The sequence below is a fragment of the Ixodes scapularis genome, unplaced genomic scaffold (assembly GCF_016920785.2).
Source record: "Ixodes scapularis isolate PalLabHiFi unplaced genomic scaffold, ASM1692078v2 PGA_scaffold5__190_contigs__length_132052651, whole genome shotgun sequence".
Taxonomy (NCBI): domain Eukaryota; kingdom Metazoa; phylum Arthropoda; class Arachnida; order Ixodida; family Ixodidae; genus Ixodes; species Ixodes scapularis.
The window spans coordinates 124,587,967-124,607,539 of NW_024609880.1; the positions used below are offsets into that span (position 1 = coordinate 124,587,967).

The 19,573-nt window shown below is 51.3% G+C and overlaps 1 protein-coding gene across 1 annotated transcript in view; it reads right to left on the bottom strand.

Moving 5' to 3' along the window:
• Positions 1–19,573, bottom strand: part of LOC8051581 (ATP-binding cassette sub-family C member 4) — a 67,863-nt gene that overhangs the window by 11,479 nt on the left and 36,811 nt on the right. The window contains exons 10-20 of the mRNA XM_040205606.3: positions 19,088–19,177; positions 16,390–16,581; positions 14,928–15,022; positions 13,847–13,933; positions 11,363–11,459; positions 8,431–8,661; positions 6,900–7,093; positions 6,339–6,634; positions 4,172–4,251; positions 3,148–3,298; positions 2,447–2,677 (exon numbers count right to left, since the gene is read on the bottom strand). Of these exons, the coding sequence (XP_040061540.1) occupies positions 2,447–2,677; positions 3,148–3,298; positions 4,172–4,251; positions 6,339–6,634; positions 6,900–7,093; positions 8,431–8,661; positions 11,363–11,459; positions 13,847–13,933; positions 14,928–15,022; positions 16,390–16,581; positions 19,088–19,177 (1,744 nt within the window). The remainder of the gene's footprint in view (positions 1–2,446; positions 2,678–3,147; positions 3,299–4,171; positions 4,252–6,338; positions 6,635–6,899; positions 7,094–8,430; positions 8,662–11,362; positions 11,460–13,846; positions 13,934–14,927; positions 15,023–16,389; positions 16,582–19,087; positions 19,178–19,573) is intronic.

The following is a 19,573-nucleotide window of genomic DNA, read 5'->3' on the forward strand; positions in this document are numbered from 1 at the left end:
TATTCTAGAAAGCTTGTCAATTCCGGCTGCCCAAAAAAGGCGAGGAGCAGCGCCGAACGGTTACCCACATGGTAGCGCAGAGCCACTTCTGGGGTAACCTTTCAGCCAGTGCCAAGAGTGGGGCGCGGTGGCCTCTATGGGAAACAGCAACAAACCGCAACGGAGAAAAAAGAAAGGAGGCTACCCGCGCATGGAGAAACGGGAGAGAGGTGGAATGGAGAAGGTTTGACGTAAAATGTTCGCGAAAAAAGCAAAAAGGAGCGCGTTCGTGTGTCCGGATTTTACCGCTGGGGCTTTTGTTTGGCGCTGCTAGAGAGAGCCCCTTAGAGCAACTGCATATGCTCCGATAGAGCCTATACAGTTACTCTAGAGACCCTGCGCCCGTCAACTTCTCTGGTCTTCTTTCCCTTTTACAGCGGCCACATTCTTTCGCGATTCAACAAGCTTTCCAGAATAAAGGAGGCTATGCTTGAAATATCGCGATCAATTTCGACGTACAACTACGTTTTTCTCCGCGCTTTGGAAGGGGGTGCAAAGTTGGGAGGCCAATATCACGAAAACTTGGTCACGGAAGTGACGTGACGTCACACAGAGAGCACGCGGCGCCTGGTCTCGAAAACGGCGAAGTGCGCACGCGCGTCCTTTCTTATATGCTGGCTTGCTCGTCTGCTCGCTTGAACGCCACGCGCTCCCGTCTGATTGAAATGGCGATAGACGCCGCTCCGGGAGCCGTGATTCCACAATCTTCGCTCATCAAGCTGGACAGCGGCCGGGCTACGCCACCGTATCCGAGCGGCCGAGCCCACGTGCTCAGCGGCTCGGGTAGTTAACGCGACTCTTTCCCGCGACTCGGCCGAAGCGTTAAAAACAATCGCACGCAATTCCGCATATGTGCCTCGAAGATGGCCGCGCGGGGGCTGCGCGTTTGCCTCTACCGTACTCCGAACCACGGGCATTCGTTTCTTGCGCATCCGACATCGTCACAAAGCAGGAGCCCCTGAACGTTTCTTCAGCTGCGGCCGAACTTCTACGGAAATTTTTGCAGCATAGTAAACCTATGCACCGACAAATGTTGTTTCTTTTTTTTTTTTTTAATTGGCAACAGTAGCCACATGTAGGACGAAAATGTACAACGCGTTAGGAAGATGGCCGATTCCAACCATAGCTGAGATTCATCTGGGTGCGCAATTCTGCCCGGGACCATCTTGTTCGAGATGCTTTTGGCCACCATTTGTTTAATGCGAAAGCATTAACTGTCTCATGGAGCGAGCCGACGTCATCAGCTTTGAAGCCGCGCCAAACGGCACCTAAACTCCTTTCTCCAAGTGAAGCCACGATCTGGTGGCTTCCAGCTTTGAAGCCACGCGAAAAGCCTAGCCAAACGGCACATATATTTGGTGACAGGTCAAGAAGGAAGTGCAAGCTCCTCCCACCTCTTTCCACTTTGGCGGAGCGAACGCTAAACAGGATGTCGCCTCCCGTACAGCGTTCGCTCTGCTAAAGTGGAAAGGGGTGGGAGGAGCGTCCACTTCGTTCTTGACCTGTCACCGACTATAGTTTCCCCGATCCCAAAGGAGCGGATTGAAGCCGAAATCCGATGGATTTCGGTTTCGGTCCCATTGGCTGGCGCTTCATGGTTTCAAGGAGCGATGCTCCTATTGGCCACTGCACGGCAGTTTCAACGACCGCCACCCCATGGCACTGCGTGTCTGCGCCACCAGCGCGCCGGTGACACGTACGAAGCGTCTGGCCACCGAGGGGAGGCAGCGGCTCCACGTACAAGGTCAGCGTGGCGAAGACAGCGCGCGCTCGGCCGTCGACGGAAGTACGCCGCAGTCAAAATAAGGGAGCCGAAGAACGACACGCATGCTTTCGCATTCACAACTCATAAGAAGCGCTTAGGTGTACCTCGGGCTTTTTTTTACCTTCTCTCGCCCGCATTGATGCAGGTTTAATAGATTGGGATCTTTATCCAATCGACCAATTGGCCTATTTGTTTGTAATTGTCATCAAAATCTGCCGATGGTCATACCTTGGATTACTTTTGTTGGATTTTCGAGTCGCTGCTCGGAATCGACAGCAAATATCCTCAAATAAATTTTGGCTGGTAAATCATGAGGAGATTTTATTTGGAATATACCAAATGTCATCATATTCATCGTTTCTGAAAGCTGTTTATAAAAAAAGACATCCACAGAATTGTCGCAACAATCGCGTTGAGCCGACAGAACACAAACCCTCGAATTCTGCCTCCTTTATCAGGACCCGGAGCTGCAATTAGCATCCTGGAAACTTTCCACGGTTGCAGATGCGTTCCCGTGACACTCGCTCTCGCTTAGAAAATGTAAAATGTGTTATGCTGCACGGGCTTCGATTATTCTAGGTGGGGTGGGTGTGCTTTGCAGGGTATACAGTTGGAGACGCGGAAAAGAGAGAGGACACGCACCGTCCCCGGACAGCGCGAGCGACATGGTGACCACGGTGATGTAGGCGAAGCAGATGGAGTCCAGCGTGATGCCGAACCAGCGGGCCGTGCACAGGAACATGTACCAGGCGGACGTGTGGTGGTCCTGCTTGGTGTCGAACATGCGCTCGAAGGTGCTCTGCGCCCCGAAGGCCCTAATCGTCGTCAAGCCGTACAGCGACGTGCTCAGGTGCGAGAAGACCGGGCTGCGGGCTGCACGGGGAAACACAGCGCTCCGCTAAACAACCTCCGAGGCACACCCCCCGTTTAAAGGTTCCGAGACAATAGAGAGTTTTAGTAAATCGTTCCTATGACTCCGATAACGATACCCGATACTCCGCCACCGCCTCCCTTGCGCATGCATAGTATCGTTATCGGGGCTATCGGAGGTATCGGAACGATCTACTAAAACTCTCTATTAGCGAGTTTTAGTAGACCGTGTTTTCCCCTCCGCTAGCCCTCCGCTACGAAGAAACCGCCACTATGCCTACGTGCCGATGGTCTTGGCTGTAGAGTTCCCCGGGTAGCGGAGGGGCTTAGCGGAGGGGGAGACACGGTCTACTAAAACTCGCTATTTTAACGGGGCGGATATGCGAGAAAAGGACGCCCGTTTGCTCACGTTGGCCGCCGGCACGACCACAATCCGACGCGCGTGCGGGAACCGGGAGAAGAGAGGCGCTTACTGACTCCCTCGAGCCGCTTGACGTCCCGGGCCGTGCGCATGTAGAAGCGCCGCAGGAAGAAGAACACCACGAACAGCACCAGCGTCGGCACGATGATCCAGGGGCTGATGACCGCCACCACCACCAGCACGCCCAGCAGGTTCAAAAAGATCTGCGCCAACACGCTTCGCTTCGTGAGCTTCACGTATACATTGAGGCTGATCAAATGCTCACGGGTGCCAACCACTCTGTATGGAAAAAGGCGCGCTCAAAGTCGATATCGTGTACGAGAAAACAAGACATAAAGTGTTAGATGACCTTCTATGAAGCTGCGTTTACATATAGCCTTGATTGTTTTCCTGCATTTTTATCGCTTTATTACTTTTTTTTTCTCTTTCTTTCTTTTTTTCTCTCTCTCTCTCTCGCGCTAAAATTAATGCTCGCCACCCCGTTGCTATTTTTTTTTTCTGGTTGTCTTTATTCCTCCGTGCCGCACGCTTTTTTTATTTGTTATTCTTCGGCACATATTGCAACTAATCTTTCGGCAAAGAATGCCGACATTTCGCATTTTTCTCTCGCATGTGTTTTTTTCACCACTTCAAAAGTTCTAGCTTGGCACATTGCTTTTTAGTTGATGGTTTACTCACTTTAACGTAACAACGGGGTCCCTTAAACAGTTTTCCCTGAAAGCTTTGAGAGCCCCGCCTTAATATATTTATTCTGCTAACATCCATTTGTGCCAAAATAAACATCTTACAAACAAACGAATAAAACTGTTCTAAGTCCTTCTAAGCTTCTATCGAAATGTTTCGTTAATTTGATGGCAGAAGGCTGGCAGAGCTAAAGACAAAGCCGCTTTCACGTTGCGCAGCCAAACAGACCAAAGAGTACCGGTGAAAGAAGTATGGCGGCCCAAAAAAGGACGCGTCTACTGACAGGGATTTCGTGATGCGCGCAGGAGCGCTGACTGCGGGTCGCGCCGACGCTTCCCCTCTGGGGCATTCTGCGCACGCCCGTCCGCATGCCGCCGCAGCGAGCCACTTACGAACGTGATGTCGAGCCCGGTGGGTGGCAGGAGGTCGTCGATGGTACCCAGGTCCTTGGCGAAGCGGTTTTGAATTCTCCCTACGAAAAAAGGTACCGAGAAAAAATCTCCGAGATTAATAACGCGTCCGAAATAATCGGTGGCACGTTCAGTGACTCGCTCTCAAGAATATCGACAGCATCGAAGTGTTGCGTAGTAAACATTACAAGTAGTGTTTTTCGTCGGTGAGGCGCTAAAAATAATAAAGGACGGAACTCTGAAATGACTGGGGGCTTTTAATCTAAATAGATGTTTTAGGTGCAACTAATTTTCCGTCATACCTGAGCCCAAGCGAGCACCAACTGCACGTGTCAGAAATGCAACAAACACCTTTTGCATACCCGCACATGTCCAACTCTAAACTCAAAAGAAACGCCTCTCGCCTCCTCGAAAAACCTCTACGTCCTTATAAAGGAGCTTTTCTGAGGTTCTACGGGTTTCTTACTTTTTTAATGCGAAAGCATTAACTGTCCCATGGAGCAGAACCTACGTCATCAGCTTTAAAGCCGCGCCAGACGGCTCTTTCCCCGTCTCAATGTCGTCTGTGACCGAAATCTGAGCCATACGCTCCCATTGACTGGCGCGCGTCATCAAGGAACGAGGCTCCCATTGGCTCTCGTGCGGCGGTGCAGGCCGGGGCGAGGCTTCTAGTGCGTCGGATTGGATACCCGCCAGGCGGCTATGACGGCCCGAGAGGCTTTCCCCTCCTCCCGCTGGTGGGGCCTCTCAACGGTGGGGTCTCGGAGCATCTCGGCGTACCCTTTCTCCACCCTTCCACTCCACTCCACTCCCCTTCCCCCTTCCCCCTTCCCCCCCCCCCCCCCTCCACCCATGAAAAGGAAGGCGGCAGCGCGCGATGAAGAGGAGCGGAGGAACGACGTTCATGCTTTCGCATTCACAACTCATAGGAAGTGCTTAGGCGTTATTTTAAAGAGCCTCTAAAGTTTCACTAATATGGTCTATGCAGGTGGGTTGTAAGGGCCCGAGACGACACAATATAGGGGTGTTAATTGTCAAGCTACGTCGGATAATTAACTAAAATTTGTTAATTATATTTTAAGTGAAAATAATAAACGTATGGTTGCGAATAGAAATTTGGTGAGGGCCACCAAAACCACTAAGTAAGCACATTTTAGAAAGGTTGGGGGAGGGGGGGCAAAAGTGACCACTCGTGCAAAATGCTGGCAGTGCGAAAACACGCATGGTAACGTATCCCAAGAAATTGAACTAAATGAGCCTCGCTCATTTAGTTGCTCTAGCACTCTCAAAGCCAAGAGCTTGTGCCGGGAGACGCGCTTTCATACAATTTTGTTCACACACCCCAATGTCCCACGGGCATGCGTGAACGCGACACCGATGCCCTACGACTTTTCCGTGACGTGTCACAGCTTTCGCTATGACTGTATACTGCGGATTAACACAGGACTGCTCAATTTTTCTTAACTTACACCATTTTGTGTGTGAAACAACAATTGTTACTGTATCTTGGTTTCGTTGCAACGAGAGATGCTTGGGTTTTTGCGTGGCGGCGGAGGAAAAGGGCTATACTAAAACTCTCTTCCGTAGCGTGCGCTAACGCAAGTGCTAAACGTTTGTACATCATTCTAGAACTCCCTAACATTACAGCGTAAGACGTTAAGCCACCGATGGTCCTTTCGAAGGGGCAACGCAGGTCGCCCATTCGGATCAAACGCTCGTAATGCCAAGATGGCGATGACGTTAAGGACTCCAATCAAACGACTCTCTAGCCAGCGGTCGCATGGGGGTCCCCGCTCCGCTGGGCCTGCCGAGTGGATCTTCTTGCCGGGGGACATGAAAGTCCTCAGAGCGGCCGCAGTGAGTGGTCCTGAGCCACGGCTGACCAGCGATCACGGTAGCTGGCGCTGAACGAGCGGGAGCAGGGCGAAGCCGGAGCAACGAAAAAGCATTGCACGCTGAGCCGTGGCTCAAGCGACGAATCCAGTAACCTTAGCTGGATTACAGCTTCTAGCCATTCCTTTGTAGAGCGGCAGGCTATAGCAAAGTGAGCAAGCGGTCGTGCGATCTCAGCATCTGGCCGCGTATCCATAGACGGCAGGCAGGAACTCTCTCATTGAGTGACTTCCTAGAGTCGTCCGTCTAAACTCACCGATGGGGTTTGTGTCGAAGAAGTAGATGGGTGCTCGGATGACGGAGCGGAACATGCGGTTGTGGAGGTTCACCGACGCTCGCATGCACATGACGAAGAAGGCCACCGTGCGAGCCATCGACGACAGCACGAGGCCGCCGATGATTATGGCGTACACAACCACGTTGTACGTGACCGGGTCCAGAGCCGCCCACCACGAGCTCCACCAGGACCACGGGTCGTCCGCCGCGGCCGACGTGTTGCTCTCCATCGGCTCCCATAAGCTCTCGTTCCCTCTGCTCTCCGACATGCTGGTCCTGCGAGGTAGTTCCGACTCTTGCAGCACAGACTCCCCGCTCCGGGCCATATAAAAGGCAAACAGGCGGTCCCACGGACGCGCATCCACCGGCACGCACATTGATTTACGCTAGCGCAAGCTAATGTAAACGAATGTGCAAAAACGAATGCCTCCCTTCCGTAAAGTTTAAGAAAGCCAGATTGCATTCTCTCACGGGTTCGAGGAACTGACGAAAGGACTTGCCGGCTGGCCACAGATACGAGTCTCCGTCCGGAGGCGCTTACCAGTAGGTGAGCCAGAAGTCACTCCCGTTGAAGATGGCCTGGGCCAGGATGCTGCTGACGAAGAGCAGCGGCATGAGGATGGGCCCCGCGCCGGCCCGCATGTAGCTCCAGTACACGCGGCCCTGGACGGAGCCCGTGCTGCGGGACTCTTCCACCTCGCTCGGCTGCGCCCCGCCGTCGGCCTTCGGCTCGGCCTGTACGACATTTGATAAGGGGAGGCTTGTAAAAATATAAGAAAATAAAAATGCCTCAATCGGTACCGCCTCAGAGGGCACAACCGATTTAAAGCCAATTCGATAAAAATTAATTGGATCCTTGAATCAAATAGATATTCTACTGTAAAGCCAATTTGGGAAGGGGAAAAAACTGGACTGGCCAAAGGAATAGGCTGGAAAAAACCAGCGGGGAAGAGCCCTTCAGTGCTCGACCCTGTCCGACCCCGCTACTGGGGCATGAGTGTGTACCACAACGGGTCCGACGGTCACGGCATGGGAACCATGCACCGAGCAGCCCCGCCCCAGTGATTAGTTTGATATCTCTCGGCTCCCACGCAGAGGGTGCCCCAGGGCGAGGGCCCTCCCACCTTGGGAAGGCTGGAGAGGACACTACCGTTTATGTCAGCCTTCCCCTTAAAGAGGCCGCTTCGACCACCGGTTGCCCACTCCGATCCAGGGATTCCCCTTCTCCAGTGGGAAAGTCTAGGGTTGGAGAATCCCTCTTTATTCCCCATCTCATTGAGAGAATCCCCAGAGCTAGGGCTCCTCCCCCCCCAGGGGGGGGTAGGCCTGTACGACACACGCATCACGTCCAGCGAGTGCGGGGCGCCGTACATCCCAACGCTGACGTTGCACCAATGCACTTGGTATTGTGTCCTGATGGCGCCAACATTGTCGTGCGTAGCGCAGGAGATATCCACCTGAAGTTTGACAAACACTTTCTGCGCTGCTGAAACTCACGAGGTCATGGAGCTCGCCGTCCGGGATGCAAACTCTGAAAGGCGCAGCGATTTGTTCTCTTATGTGCCGCACTTACGGAAGCTCCTTAGTCGTGCGCAAGATTTCACCGACCTCGCTCTCAGTTTTGGATACATTGCGCGCCTCAGGCCGTGAACTCAGCGAAGCAGTTAGCGCGAACGTGAAATCGGAGCCTCTTCACGCTTTACTCGTACGAGCGGGTGCCAAACACCGAATGTTTTGCCTCAATTGGGTATCCACAAAACCACATCTTAACGGCACAAAAGTAAAATCCGGGAACAACAACGTATAAAACTAAACTAGGCAGTATCGACTCAGCATTTCATGTGCGTCGGGTGACACTCGATAACTGCGCTCGAAACCGTAAACTATCCTCAGGGTCGTCCCGAAAATCGCCTCAGTTTGTTTGGAGGGATCTCCGAGCAAACAGGGGTGATTGCACCCAAAAAACTTAACAGAGGACGTGTCCTCGCCCTTCCTGAACTTTCGACCACTTCGACGGGGCTGCATGGTCAGCCGTTGTGAGACGTATCCCGCCGGGGTGACTTGCCGCGTACCTGCGGCTCGGCGTCCAGCTGCTCGTAGGAGCCTGCCAGGGACATGTTTGACTCGAACAGGGCCCCCGGGGAGGCCGCGTCCAGCGTCTCGGAGCCGGGCGGCGGCGCCTGGAACGGGTCGGATTCCCGCCGGGCATCGGGCCTGGCCTCGCTTTTCTCCTCCAGCAGGGACTCCAGGTCCAGGCCGGCACGCTGCAGTTGCTCGAACGTGCCCAGCCCGAGCATCTTGCCCTGCGCGTTTGCTCTCTTCAGACGTGCGCCCTTCGCTGCCCCACGTTGGGAGACGCCTTTCCTACCAAAAGGTCTCTCGAAAAAGTGCATTGATGCGATCATCTGTCGTGCGTCACAGCGACAGCGGCGTAACTGAAAGTCTTCCGACCCGCTAAAGAGTTTCCCAGGTCTGCCCATACTGTGTTCCTTTGTTCTTCGTGGGTGCGCTCATTTACTCGCCAAATGCCTGCTTTTAGATACGTGTTCACTTATCGACATTGCTTTACGAGATAGGCCACAACATTCGACGTATAGTATAAATAAAGCATTTTTTCTCCAGATCTTCGTAGTGGACGTTGCAGAAGGCAGGCGACCAAGGCTTTTGGAAGATTCGAGATGAACCACTCTAGCTTTTTGAAAAATTTATTCTTTTCTTTTGTTAATTTATACCCTTTCCTTTCCAAGAGACAGGTAAGCCCTCGCGGATAAAAAGTGGTTTCGCCAGCGAGCGACGCTAGTCTTTCGATGTTAAATTCCCTCGTAAACAAAGAGATAAAAAAAAAAAAAACTCAACCTCACGAGTTAGCATTGCACACGCCCGAACATAGACATTTTGTGTTTGATGAACGGCGCACGAAGCATCGCGTACAGACGGGAGTTCTTGGTGCCGGACCAGTTGAATGCACCTTAATGACCCGGACGCGTGTTCGGAATTTCTCACGGATTATAAAGCACGAGGAAAATTCGGGGCCGCAATCGGCCCATTAAAGCGACAGCTTTAAAGGGAAGATGGGGCACTTTTACATTTGAGAAAAAACGCTTGAATTGCGTTCATTTGGCCTTTAGAATAACATATATCACAATTATATTTCAATGCGACGCGCCGGAGAGCCATAAGAGCAATTTGAAAATAGGGCTGAAGCCCCGCCTCCCTAGCCTTGGCAAGCCAAAAGATCCGTCAATGACGTCACGGACAGCGACCATCTTTCGCGTTTTTCTCGCGTTTAAAAATACTTGCCCGGCAAATGGTTTTGGTATTCGGGTTCACGAGGTAAAAATACACTAGAATTCACTTCTAACTCATTTTTTTTGAAGAAGCTCCGTAGCTTCCCTTTAAGGAGCTCTTGTCCTAAGAAAGCTGGCGTCGGCCTCGGTGTCGGCATCGGTGGTACGGGAAAATCCTGATTGGCCATAAGTAATTCATTTGGCTGAACTAGCCCATTGCTGGACTAGCAGCCATTAACAGAAGATGAACCTCTTCCTCTTCCGCACCCATTGGTTTGGAGATATAAAACTAATGGGCGTGGTAGAAGAAGATATTCAGTAAATGGTTGCTAGTCCAGCTGTGTGTATGTCCTTTTTCTTTCTCTCTCTCTCTCTTCGTGCATCTTCCTACGTTCAACTGGCATCTTTCAGAAGCACGGAAAACCAACTATCTCAGTATTGACAGCGCACGAGGCTGGCTGTGCGAGCTGAGGAGCACGCGAGAGGAACCTTTCGTGACGTCGTGTTTTCCATTCTATTTTCACTTTCCTCTTTCGTTGCCGTGAAGGGTCGTCGTTTTAACACCACTTCAAAGACGTCTTTCTAGTTAATACTGGCATGAACTAGCCTACTTTGTGTGATGTTCGTGATGCCTGAAGTTGGACTAAAAAGAATCGAGTGTTTTTAATCAAATTCAAAAACGCTTCAGCTTCCCTCTAAGCGTAAAACACACGTGGGCAACAATCGCCTCGCGTCGCGCCGACGATATAACGGGATGGCACGGCCAATGCCGTGCCATCTCGTGCGACGGTTGCTGTACGGTTACGCTGCTTGGCGGCGCCATATGCTACGCGATTTTTGCTCACATGTGTTTCAGGCTTGACACCATGCTTGGTTGGCACCTCGGAATCGCACGGTCGGGTTATGGCACGGTACCCTATAAGGAGGTCTTCATACCTCGAAGGCACCGCAAGGGGATCCATCAGAGGAGCCTCGAATAACGACGGAATACCAGTCAAGGATCTGGTAAGCTTCTGCCACGGATGTTGACGGAGAGGCCAAAGTTCGGCCACGATATCTGCTCCGAGTATGGTCTGGGGTATATCCGCGACAATGGAGACCCACCGGAAAAGTCGCCGCAGTCCTATGTCGATGGTTAGAGACCGCTAGCCAAAGATAACAATGGCGGAGCTGTTGAAGTCTCGTAAGGGTGTGCTGTGTTGCGCCTGCGGGCGGTCCAGTCGCGACGCAAGTAAGAAGCTCACCTCGGCCCAACTAAAAAGCAGTGACCAGAGATTTGTTCGACGACGTAGAGAAGGCGCTCGGTAGAACATTTTCGACCCCCCGTGCTTTTTTGCGAGTCTAATTCGGGGCCAACGTTGAGACCTGGCTAGTTGGAGTAGGGTATACATAATGTAGGTAAAACAGCGCAGAACGACAAAGACTAGAAGGAACTGTTCCGTCCTGTTTGTTCCTTCCTTATAGTCTTTGTCATTCTGCGCTGTTTTACCTACATTATGTATACTAATTCGGGGCTTTTTCCTCTGGTACTCGTTGGCCCGGCGCCTTCTTCCCAGGGCACTAAGTTCCCTCCGTACCACGCCCTATAGGTACGCCACGGGGCGTAAGGAAATCTGCATTCGGATCGTCCGTTTGCCATCGGTCCTCCCGCGTGAATTAGGGGAGTGTAGGGGGAGTTGGGAAAGAACGCTAAGGGCGCGCATCTCCGTGAAGTTACCTCTCGCAGGACGAGCACCTGGGTGGCCGACCGGAGGAACTGGAGCTGGTGCGTGCACAGGATCACGATCTTGTTCCTCAGGTAGCCGCGGATGCACCTGAACGAGAGAAACCGCTGCACCTTACCCCAGACTTGGACTACGTTGCGAGGGGCATCCCTGCATCGCGTGTCTTCTTCAACGCCTCACGGCATACGAAGCACGCACGTCCACCGCAGTTGCCACTGTAAGTATGTGTTCCCGCAAACCAGTCCAAAGTATTCGAAAGAACTCTACGGGAATACACCTCCAGCTTTCCGAGGAATGCAAGCGCTTTATAAATAGCGGATACAAAGAACACGTCGGCAGAAAGCGGATATTGTGATCGTCGTTCTTTGTTGAAAAACAAACCGCGGCTAAGCATTTGCTGTATATAAATCGCAAATATATCATTTCAACCCTTACGCAAGCGTCCTATTATCTGTATTTTACTCGACATTCGATAGATTATTACGTTTCAGCCCTTAAGGGCGATCACACACTGGCGTTGAGTCCGTCCGAGTGCGACCGCAACCGGTTTTTAAGCCGTCACAGGCTCCTTCACACAGTTGCATCGACAGCGTTGCGTTGTGCGGCACAGCGCCTCCCCATTGGCTCGTTGTAAGGGTCGCCATAGCAACAGCTCGACGCAAGAAGCCTTAACGGGACGCAAGTGGTTGCAGTCGCACTCCAGCACCGCTGTGTGATCGAGCCTTTACGACAGCGCCGCGCAGCAGCAATGGCGGTTGCAAGCGGCTTGAAACCGCGTTCCCATAGCAACCCGTAAAATGATTAAAGTTGCAAGCCGTTGCAGTCGCACTCGGCTGGACTTGAGCAAGTATGTGAACCAGCCTTTAGTCCTCACGAGGTATGCCACACGCATTCGAGGGCTACGTCAATGAAACTTTTGTTTTTCTATAGGAATGGAAGCGTTTGATACAGAGTGGATACATAGCCCATGTGGCTTACATTAGAGCCTGAGGAATTCTGTATGATCGTTTTCTAGTTGAAATGAAATACATAGTATCTTGCACATGACGGTCGGTCCCTCCTTTCTGGTGGCAAGAAGCGTCTCATGTACGCAGCGGAAGCTATAGGCTTTCACGCGCCTTCTCTTCCATTAAGTCTGACCAAGTAAATTCAGTGCAAGCTACGTATAGGGCACAGAGTGGCAGTGGAACCGACAGTTACTGTTCAAAAGGTTCCAGTAATTTTGAGCTTTTGAACAAAATGTGCAGTTCAGTATAATATCACAGTAGCGTCACAACGATGCATCCGACACGTCACAGCAAAGTCTATGGACATAGCTAACTCTGCTTAAAGTTTCAATTAATTGGAAATGACGAATTTTTTATGGCGACGTCACAGCAACCGTGGTCATCTTGCGGGCCCTAGACTCACGCGCACGTGCATGCTCCTCAAATAACGTATATAAAACAGATGGTCAAAGCTGTGGCATTGCTCTGTGGTGGTTTAATGATTTATACCAACAATACCAGAAAAAGGAGTGAGAGCATTGGCGAGTTGTTGAATAGTCCGAGACCTGTGAGGATGAAGAGGATACAGATCGTCTCTGACACAGTTAAGGTTCTAATTATCAACGAAAGCCTTCCAAGGGTGCAGTACCGTCAGCCGACGCTTGAAAAAAACAATAGTGAGGTCAGTATTTTGAAGTTCTAACCCCAGGGAGAAGATATGATGCGCCAGTTCGCCTCCAGTGCCGTTAGCACCTTCTGTCGAGAGTACTTCATTTGTGCTAAATGACGCTAGCAAGCTCCTTTCCCGAAAATGATTCTTTAGGGGAAGGAGCATCTGCACGGTTCCGTATGACACGAACTCTTCCTCCATTTAGGAACTTGTTCTTTCTACTAAAGCATTTACGACCGTGGTCCGTCTTACAAGGGTATTAGTCCTCCCTAATGGGCGTCTGGTGTCTCAGCAGTCGATGAGCAATTTAGCCAGTGCAGTACAACCGCTATAGCCTGGGGTCTTTAACGTGCATCACGCAGTAGTGTTACACTGCCGCACGCCAGTAAGATGCTTCTCCAGATCAAAACGGGCAGAGGTGGGGATTGAACCATGGATTAAACACAGGACCCCTGGGTTCTGCAGTGCGAGCTTTCGCTCCGCGTGCTCCATGGCTGGTGTGCGCCAGGCCACTCGGCCACCGATCCTCCCTCGGTACTTGTGAGTAACCCTAAGCATAAATTTGATTGAGGGACTTGGCCTTATTTCGGTGAGAGCCACCACTGTGGAGCCACCCAGGCGCTCTTCCCCGAGTGTCTGAATGTTGCTGCGTTCAGCAGCATCGAGGCGCGCTAGCTCCTCCGTTCTTCTAAAATGCCACAGAAGGTTGTCCCTGAGTACAACAGGCGTCCTCGGTAGCGCGTCTGAGCCCAAGTTGGGAAAAGCTCTGACCATCCTGGGAGCATGGTCAGGCCTCGATTGGGACGAGAAGGTTCGCTCACGCCTCGAACAGGTGTTTTGCGACGGCCGTGTCCACGGCGCTCAGCGGGTCGTCCAGCAGGTAGATGTCGGCGTCGTAGTACAGCGCCCTGCGAAGGAGCACAGATGGCCCCACCGTCAACACCTTTCGCTCCACCCGGTATGTGCGCTCATCATGTGCGCAAGTATCTGAATGAAAACATTCTGCATCACTTGCTTTGTTTTACCCAGTTTATCGCAAGTTAAAAGCGAAAACGTCGGCTCTTGTAGATTCTTGATTGCAATTATACGTTCGGATTTTGTGCGTTTACGTTGAAAGAGAGTTTTCACTGCGCTGTTTTATAGAGCCCGATCCACGAGGCCTTCCATACGAAGGCGCCGGTATTTGTGAGTAAATATTGTAATATAGAACATGCGTGTCATAGAGCCAGAAACGTACATTTTGCCTTCAAGGTTTGCAAACATATTTAGCATAATATTCAGTGTGTTAGGCAATCATACAAAAACTAGAGGAGCAAAAAATTAAAAGGCAAATATAAAAGTAATGGAAGATGGTGGAGAGGTTGGTAGCTTTAATAACGGCACCGACCACTCTGTCGAAGTGAATTTGCTGTTTCTTTCACATCTTCGGAAAGTTCGCCGACTTCATCGCGACTTGCCAGGGCCTCAGAGGTTCCGGGTGTGTCATGGCCGGCCCTCGGAATGGGCACGAGCGCTGCTTCACAAATCGTCTTACCTCAGGTGGTGAGTCAATCCGCCGGCAAAGTTGCATTGTGCTGACGGGAACCGTCCAGCTTTAACAGTGCCCGGAGCGTAGCACACAGAGTGAGCGTTGCCAACCCAAGCGCGTGGTTTTGGCGAACATTTGCGCAACGAGCCACAGAAAGATCGCCCGAAAGCTTGCTCTGGCTACCAATTCAAAGGGTAAAAAAAAAAAACAGTTTTTCTTTTTCCTCAATTTCGATGAAACAAAGTCGCGTTTCTTTTTAGTTCGACGCGCTAGCTGGTGGTCAGGAGAGACTAAGGACAGGGATCGACTTTCTCCTTTGTCACATCCAAGATGCTTCTTTTTTGTTTTCTTGCGAAGGACCAGATTCCACTCACCGTGCCAGGTTCACTCTGGCCTTTTGGCCACCGCTGAGCGACACCCCTTTGTCTCCGACCAGGGTCCTGTCTCCGTAAGGAAGCAGGCTCAGGTCCTGCGTGGGGAAAGGGTCTTGTTAGGACCGTCTTTGCAATCCGCACCAGGAAGTCTATGGTCTGTTGCAAGCTCCATCTCACAAAGCTCCCTACCCGCCGCGATTTGATCCACCCACTCCAGCCCCGCTAACGTCGAAGGAGTGAAGGACTTGGGGGGACGACTTCTTGGCCCTCATCAGGAGCCTCATGGCGTCTCACGCCAGTTGATCGAGCCTGCTCGGGGCACGTGAGCTCGCTCAGCATCGCCCATTTTCGCACGGGCCAAGGACAGAAAGGTTGATGGTTTTTCGTGGAAGCTCCCATTCGACGTGAGTGTGGCCTCCAACGCGAGCCTGACATCAGTACCTCCAGAACTGCTCTGGTCCATCGTCCGAGGCTGTGCGGGAGCTAAGCACGGCGCTGAAAGGAAATGAGAGACGTCCGCCAGCTCCACTGCCCAACAACTGAGGCGGAGGGCAGCCATAGAAGCCTAAGGAAGCTATTCATTATATTGCAATGCGTTTGATAAACAGATCGCTTCAATATTGTACTCTTCGGCTAATGCAGCCAAGAAATACGCTAAAGAAAGCATTTAATTAAAAAAAAAACTAGTTGGAGCGCATTTGCGCTACCACTGTGGAGCTCCACACCTGCCAAGTAGCGAAGTCGTGCTATTTCCATCAAATGGCATTTGAGCGATTGGCTAATCAGCCCGCATCACTACTAATTGTGTTGTGTGTTTATACAGCCAGAAGTTAGTCAGCCTCAATTGCCATCTGGTGTCTCAGGTGTAGATAAGCAATATAGACAGGCAAAAAGAACTTTCTGTTTGGCTTTTTTTTTTCGACCTTAGATATTGGACAGCGGAGCTGGCGCCGGCACTTTCGTGTCAACGGTAGCCCGCACCAAAATAGATAGCAAACCTGATACAGCTGGGCTTTATGCTGTAAGTAAGCCATTTTAATCTCAAGAATAGACTAACGTAAAATCAGAGCAGCTCAGCGTGACAAAAAACTCTAGCACTAATGTTTACGGTAGCAGGCGACCGTGACCGTACTATGCCCTCCGTCGAACCGTGCGCAACTTCTCGCCTCTTATATTGAGTCTCTAAAATCATTCAGTCTCAAGGCGCCTGCGATCTGATCCAAGCGAGGTTTGGGGGCTCTCTGAGGCGCTCAAACGAGCAGCCCAAGGCTTTGAAAGCCTTTGAGCCGAATGCTGGAGTCCGGCCTAACTGAAGTCGGATTTACAGTACATAGAAATTCGTTAGAAAAGTGTGCTCCCCAGCAGCGTCGATGGCATATTTTAGGCTTAGAGCATGCATTGGACACGGGTTTTCCGTGGGTTCAAAAGGACTTCTGAAGAGGGCCGACTGTGGAGGGCTCACCCTCTCCATGGCGGCGGCGTAGATGACCCGGCGGTAGCGGTCGGCGTCGTAGGGGCTGTCGAAGACCACGTTGCTGCGCACGCTGCCGGTGAACATCCAGGGCTCCTGGGAGGCGTACGCTACGCGGCCCAGGGTTCTCGCGTCCCCGGCCGCCACGTTCAGCTCGCCCAGGATAGTCATGAGCAGCGACGTCTGCGCCCACGAGCCACTTTATAGATGCGGCCGACGCTGTGTCCCTCTAGCGCGGCCTCGGAATACCTTCGATGGCCCATCCTCCGTGGTACATTGCGGACGTATCAAGGTTCGACTTCCTCCTTAAAGGGCAACTCCAGCCAAAACTCAGAATGAAATAAATTACTAGTATTGCTGTAGTGACAGAAAATACGACCCCAGCCAAAATATTACGTCCGTGGGACGCCGCATTCTTAACTAATGCCGATAATAAAAATGCGACCCGCCGCGAGCCGCTGCTCCTCAGCGGGCGGCCAGCAGGTTGCCGGTCACTAAAGCAACATTGAGCCGTGACGTCAGTATCGTTCTCCTTTTTTCCTCCGGTCCGGGCGTTGCGCGGAGTGCGCTTCTTTGAGCCGCTACCACCGCTACTTCGGCTTGGGATTGGAGTGTTTAGCCGTTGCTTTTATCTGTAGCCCGTGTAGCTTCGGTATAGCCTTTTGCTTATTTGCTTGTGAGGACTCCAAGACCCGTTTTAGCGAGCAACTCGGTGCGCTCAAGACTCCCCAGCTGTTCCTCGAAAGATGCCGAGTGCAACTTGTAGCGCTGTGGGCTGCTCAAACAGCCCGCTGCGCAACACGGAGCTGCTTTTTCACAAGTTTCCAGAGGACCGGAAATTGGAGAAGGTATGGGTGAACGCTTTTCGACGAGTGAACTTTGGACTTCGGCTTTTACGCGCCCAAGGAAAAAAAGAACAAAAACAAAAAAAAAACAGACGTGTACAGCCCAGCACGTGTGTGTTCGGGCACTGCGGCCCGTGCCGGAGAGCCTCAAAGCTTCGCGTCTCAGACTGACCCGCAGCGCGAAAGCGAGAGGACCCTCAGTACTGTGCGTCCCTGGCAGCGCGGCGTAGGGCAACGCCGCTCCATCCACAGAGCCCCGATGACAATTTAGGCCTAGCGACGAGTACGGAAGACCGCACACACAGCGACAGCCGCCGAGTACAGCACCGAACAAGTTTACTCGTTTTCCAATCGCTAGCTTTTGCGTATACAAGCGGCAAATACGGCATAGCGCACGCACGGCGGCGGCCGCCGAGTACGGCACCGAACGAGTTCACGGGTTTTCCAGTCGCTAGCTTTTGTGTGCCCACACTAACTCTTGCTTCATATGCTGGATAACTACCACGTATACAGAGTTAAAACAAAATGAGCTTACCTTCTATCCTTACACGGCTAGCGCAACAGAGGTAGGTGCCGCTCGGCCTGCGTACTCGTTGAACGAGAACGATCCTGACGTCACGTTCACATAGCGGCTAATTTCTAGTGAGCAGCTAGTTGCGGTTTTGTTGGACGCGCCCCAAACAAAACTTTGAGGCGTCGATATCTTTAAAATTACACACAATAACGAGAAAAAAATTAGACCTTGCAATTCAGGGACACTGGCTGCACTAAAAACAGCCATACTCCCAAAATTAAAAGTATGAAGCGGAGTTGCCCTTCAAGGCCGACTAAAGTTACACTCAAGTTGGATCACTATGCGCATGCGCGGAATTTTTAAAGTCTGACGGGTGCGGTATTTATCGGGTATTTTAACAAACCGCGATTGAAACTGCCGTGTCGTTTATATACTCTAAAATATAATACAAAATACCGCATTATTTTTACCAAATGTTCGAAAGTGTGGCGTCGGACAACGTTCTTCAAAAACAATTTTTGCCCAAAGATGGAAACTTCGCCGAACCCGTAGAGCCTCAGTTTCGACAAACGTTCGTGACAAACCTCGAACGACGGGCTCCGCTCTCAGCAACAATGGACAAGGATTGTTTATGTACAATTACCAAGAGGTAAGCCTGCACTTAGAGCTCTGCTGCTAGTTGGTGAGAAGGGGAGAGTAAGGTTGGGGACTAAAAAGAACAAAATGAAGAGAGAGGATATAGTATGCAAGAAGAGACAAGCAAGTCCAGCGTGATCAAAGCTTTAACGTTCTCACTTAAAATTTTATATTATAGTGGTGTCCAAATGGGATACGTCATCACCAACGCTACACTACGTTATCACCCGCACGCGGGCTACATTTGAGAGTTTGAAGTTGATTGTTCCGATGACTTCGATAAAACACCCCATACTCCGCCACCACCTTCGCGCGTGCATCGTATCGTTATCTGGTGTATCGGAAGTAACAGAACGATTCATTAAAACTGCATTTAAAGAAACGCTATCGCACTTAAAAGAAAACAGCTGCGAAACGCAGAAGATTTTGGACGCAATCGGTTCCCGGCGCGTCGACGACCCGTCGCGGACTGCCGCGTGATACGACAGGCCAACGGAATAGGCGAAATTCGCAAAGTCCGCGGACACGTTTCTGAATTTCGCCCGGAGTTTTCGCCTGTACAATGAAAATTTTCGAACCCCCAGAAAAGGTGACGTCGCGGATTGGGCAGGAACTTGTCCGGGGACAAGTCTGTCGTGTGAATGCACCTTAAATGAATGGATCATTCAGAGGGATGGACCGAGCATGACCTTACCTTCCCACAGCCAACAGGTCCGACAACCACCAAAAGTTCTCCCGGTTTCACGGTGGCACAGATGTTCTGCAAAGTTGGCTCCGGGAGATCCTGTCAGCAACAGACCGCAGTCACAGATTTCATCTCCGCTCCTTCGTTTTCATTTTTTGAACGCTTTGGGGTAACGTCAATACCTCCCCGCAGCTCATATTTTCTCTCGTAGAACCCGGTCACACCGCGGAGTACGGTTAAGACCGCTATATATTTGCTTTAAAAAAAGAAGAACAAAAATTACAGACGTTTATGCTTTTCTGTAATGCGAAACTAGAGCGCAGTTCTTGGGGTATTTTGAGTTTGAGATATACCGTGGGAGAGAATTCGAGAGAGAAATATATATATATGTAATTTGATTGCTTGTTTGTTTTTGTTTGAGAGTAGGCCAGTGAGGACGAGGAGGGTATATGGTGTGAAGACCCATAATGCAACGCGCGCGGTGTTTCTTTTACC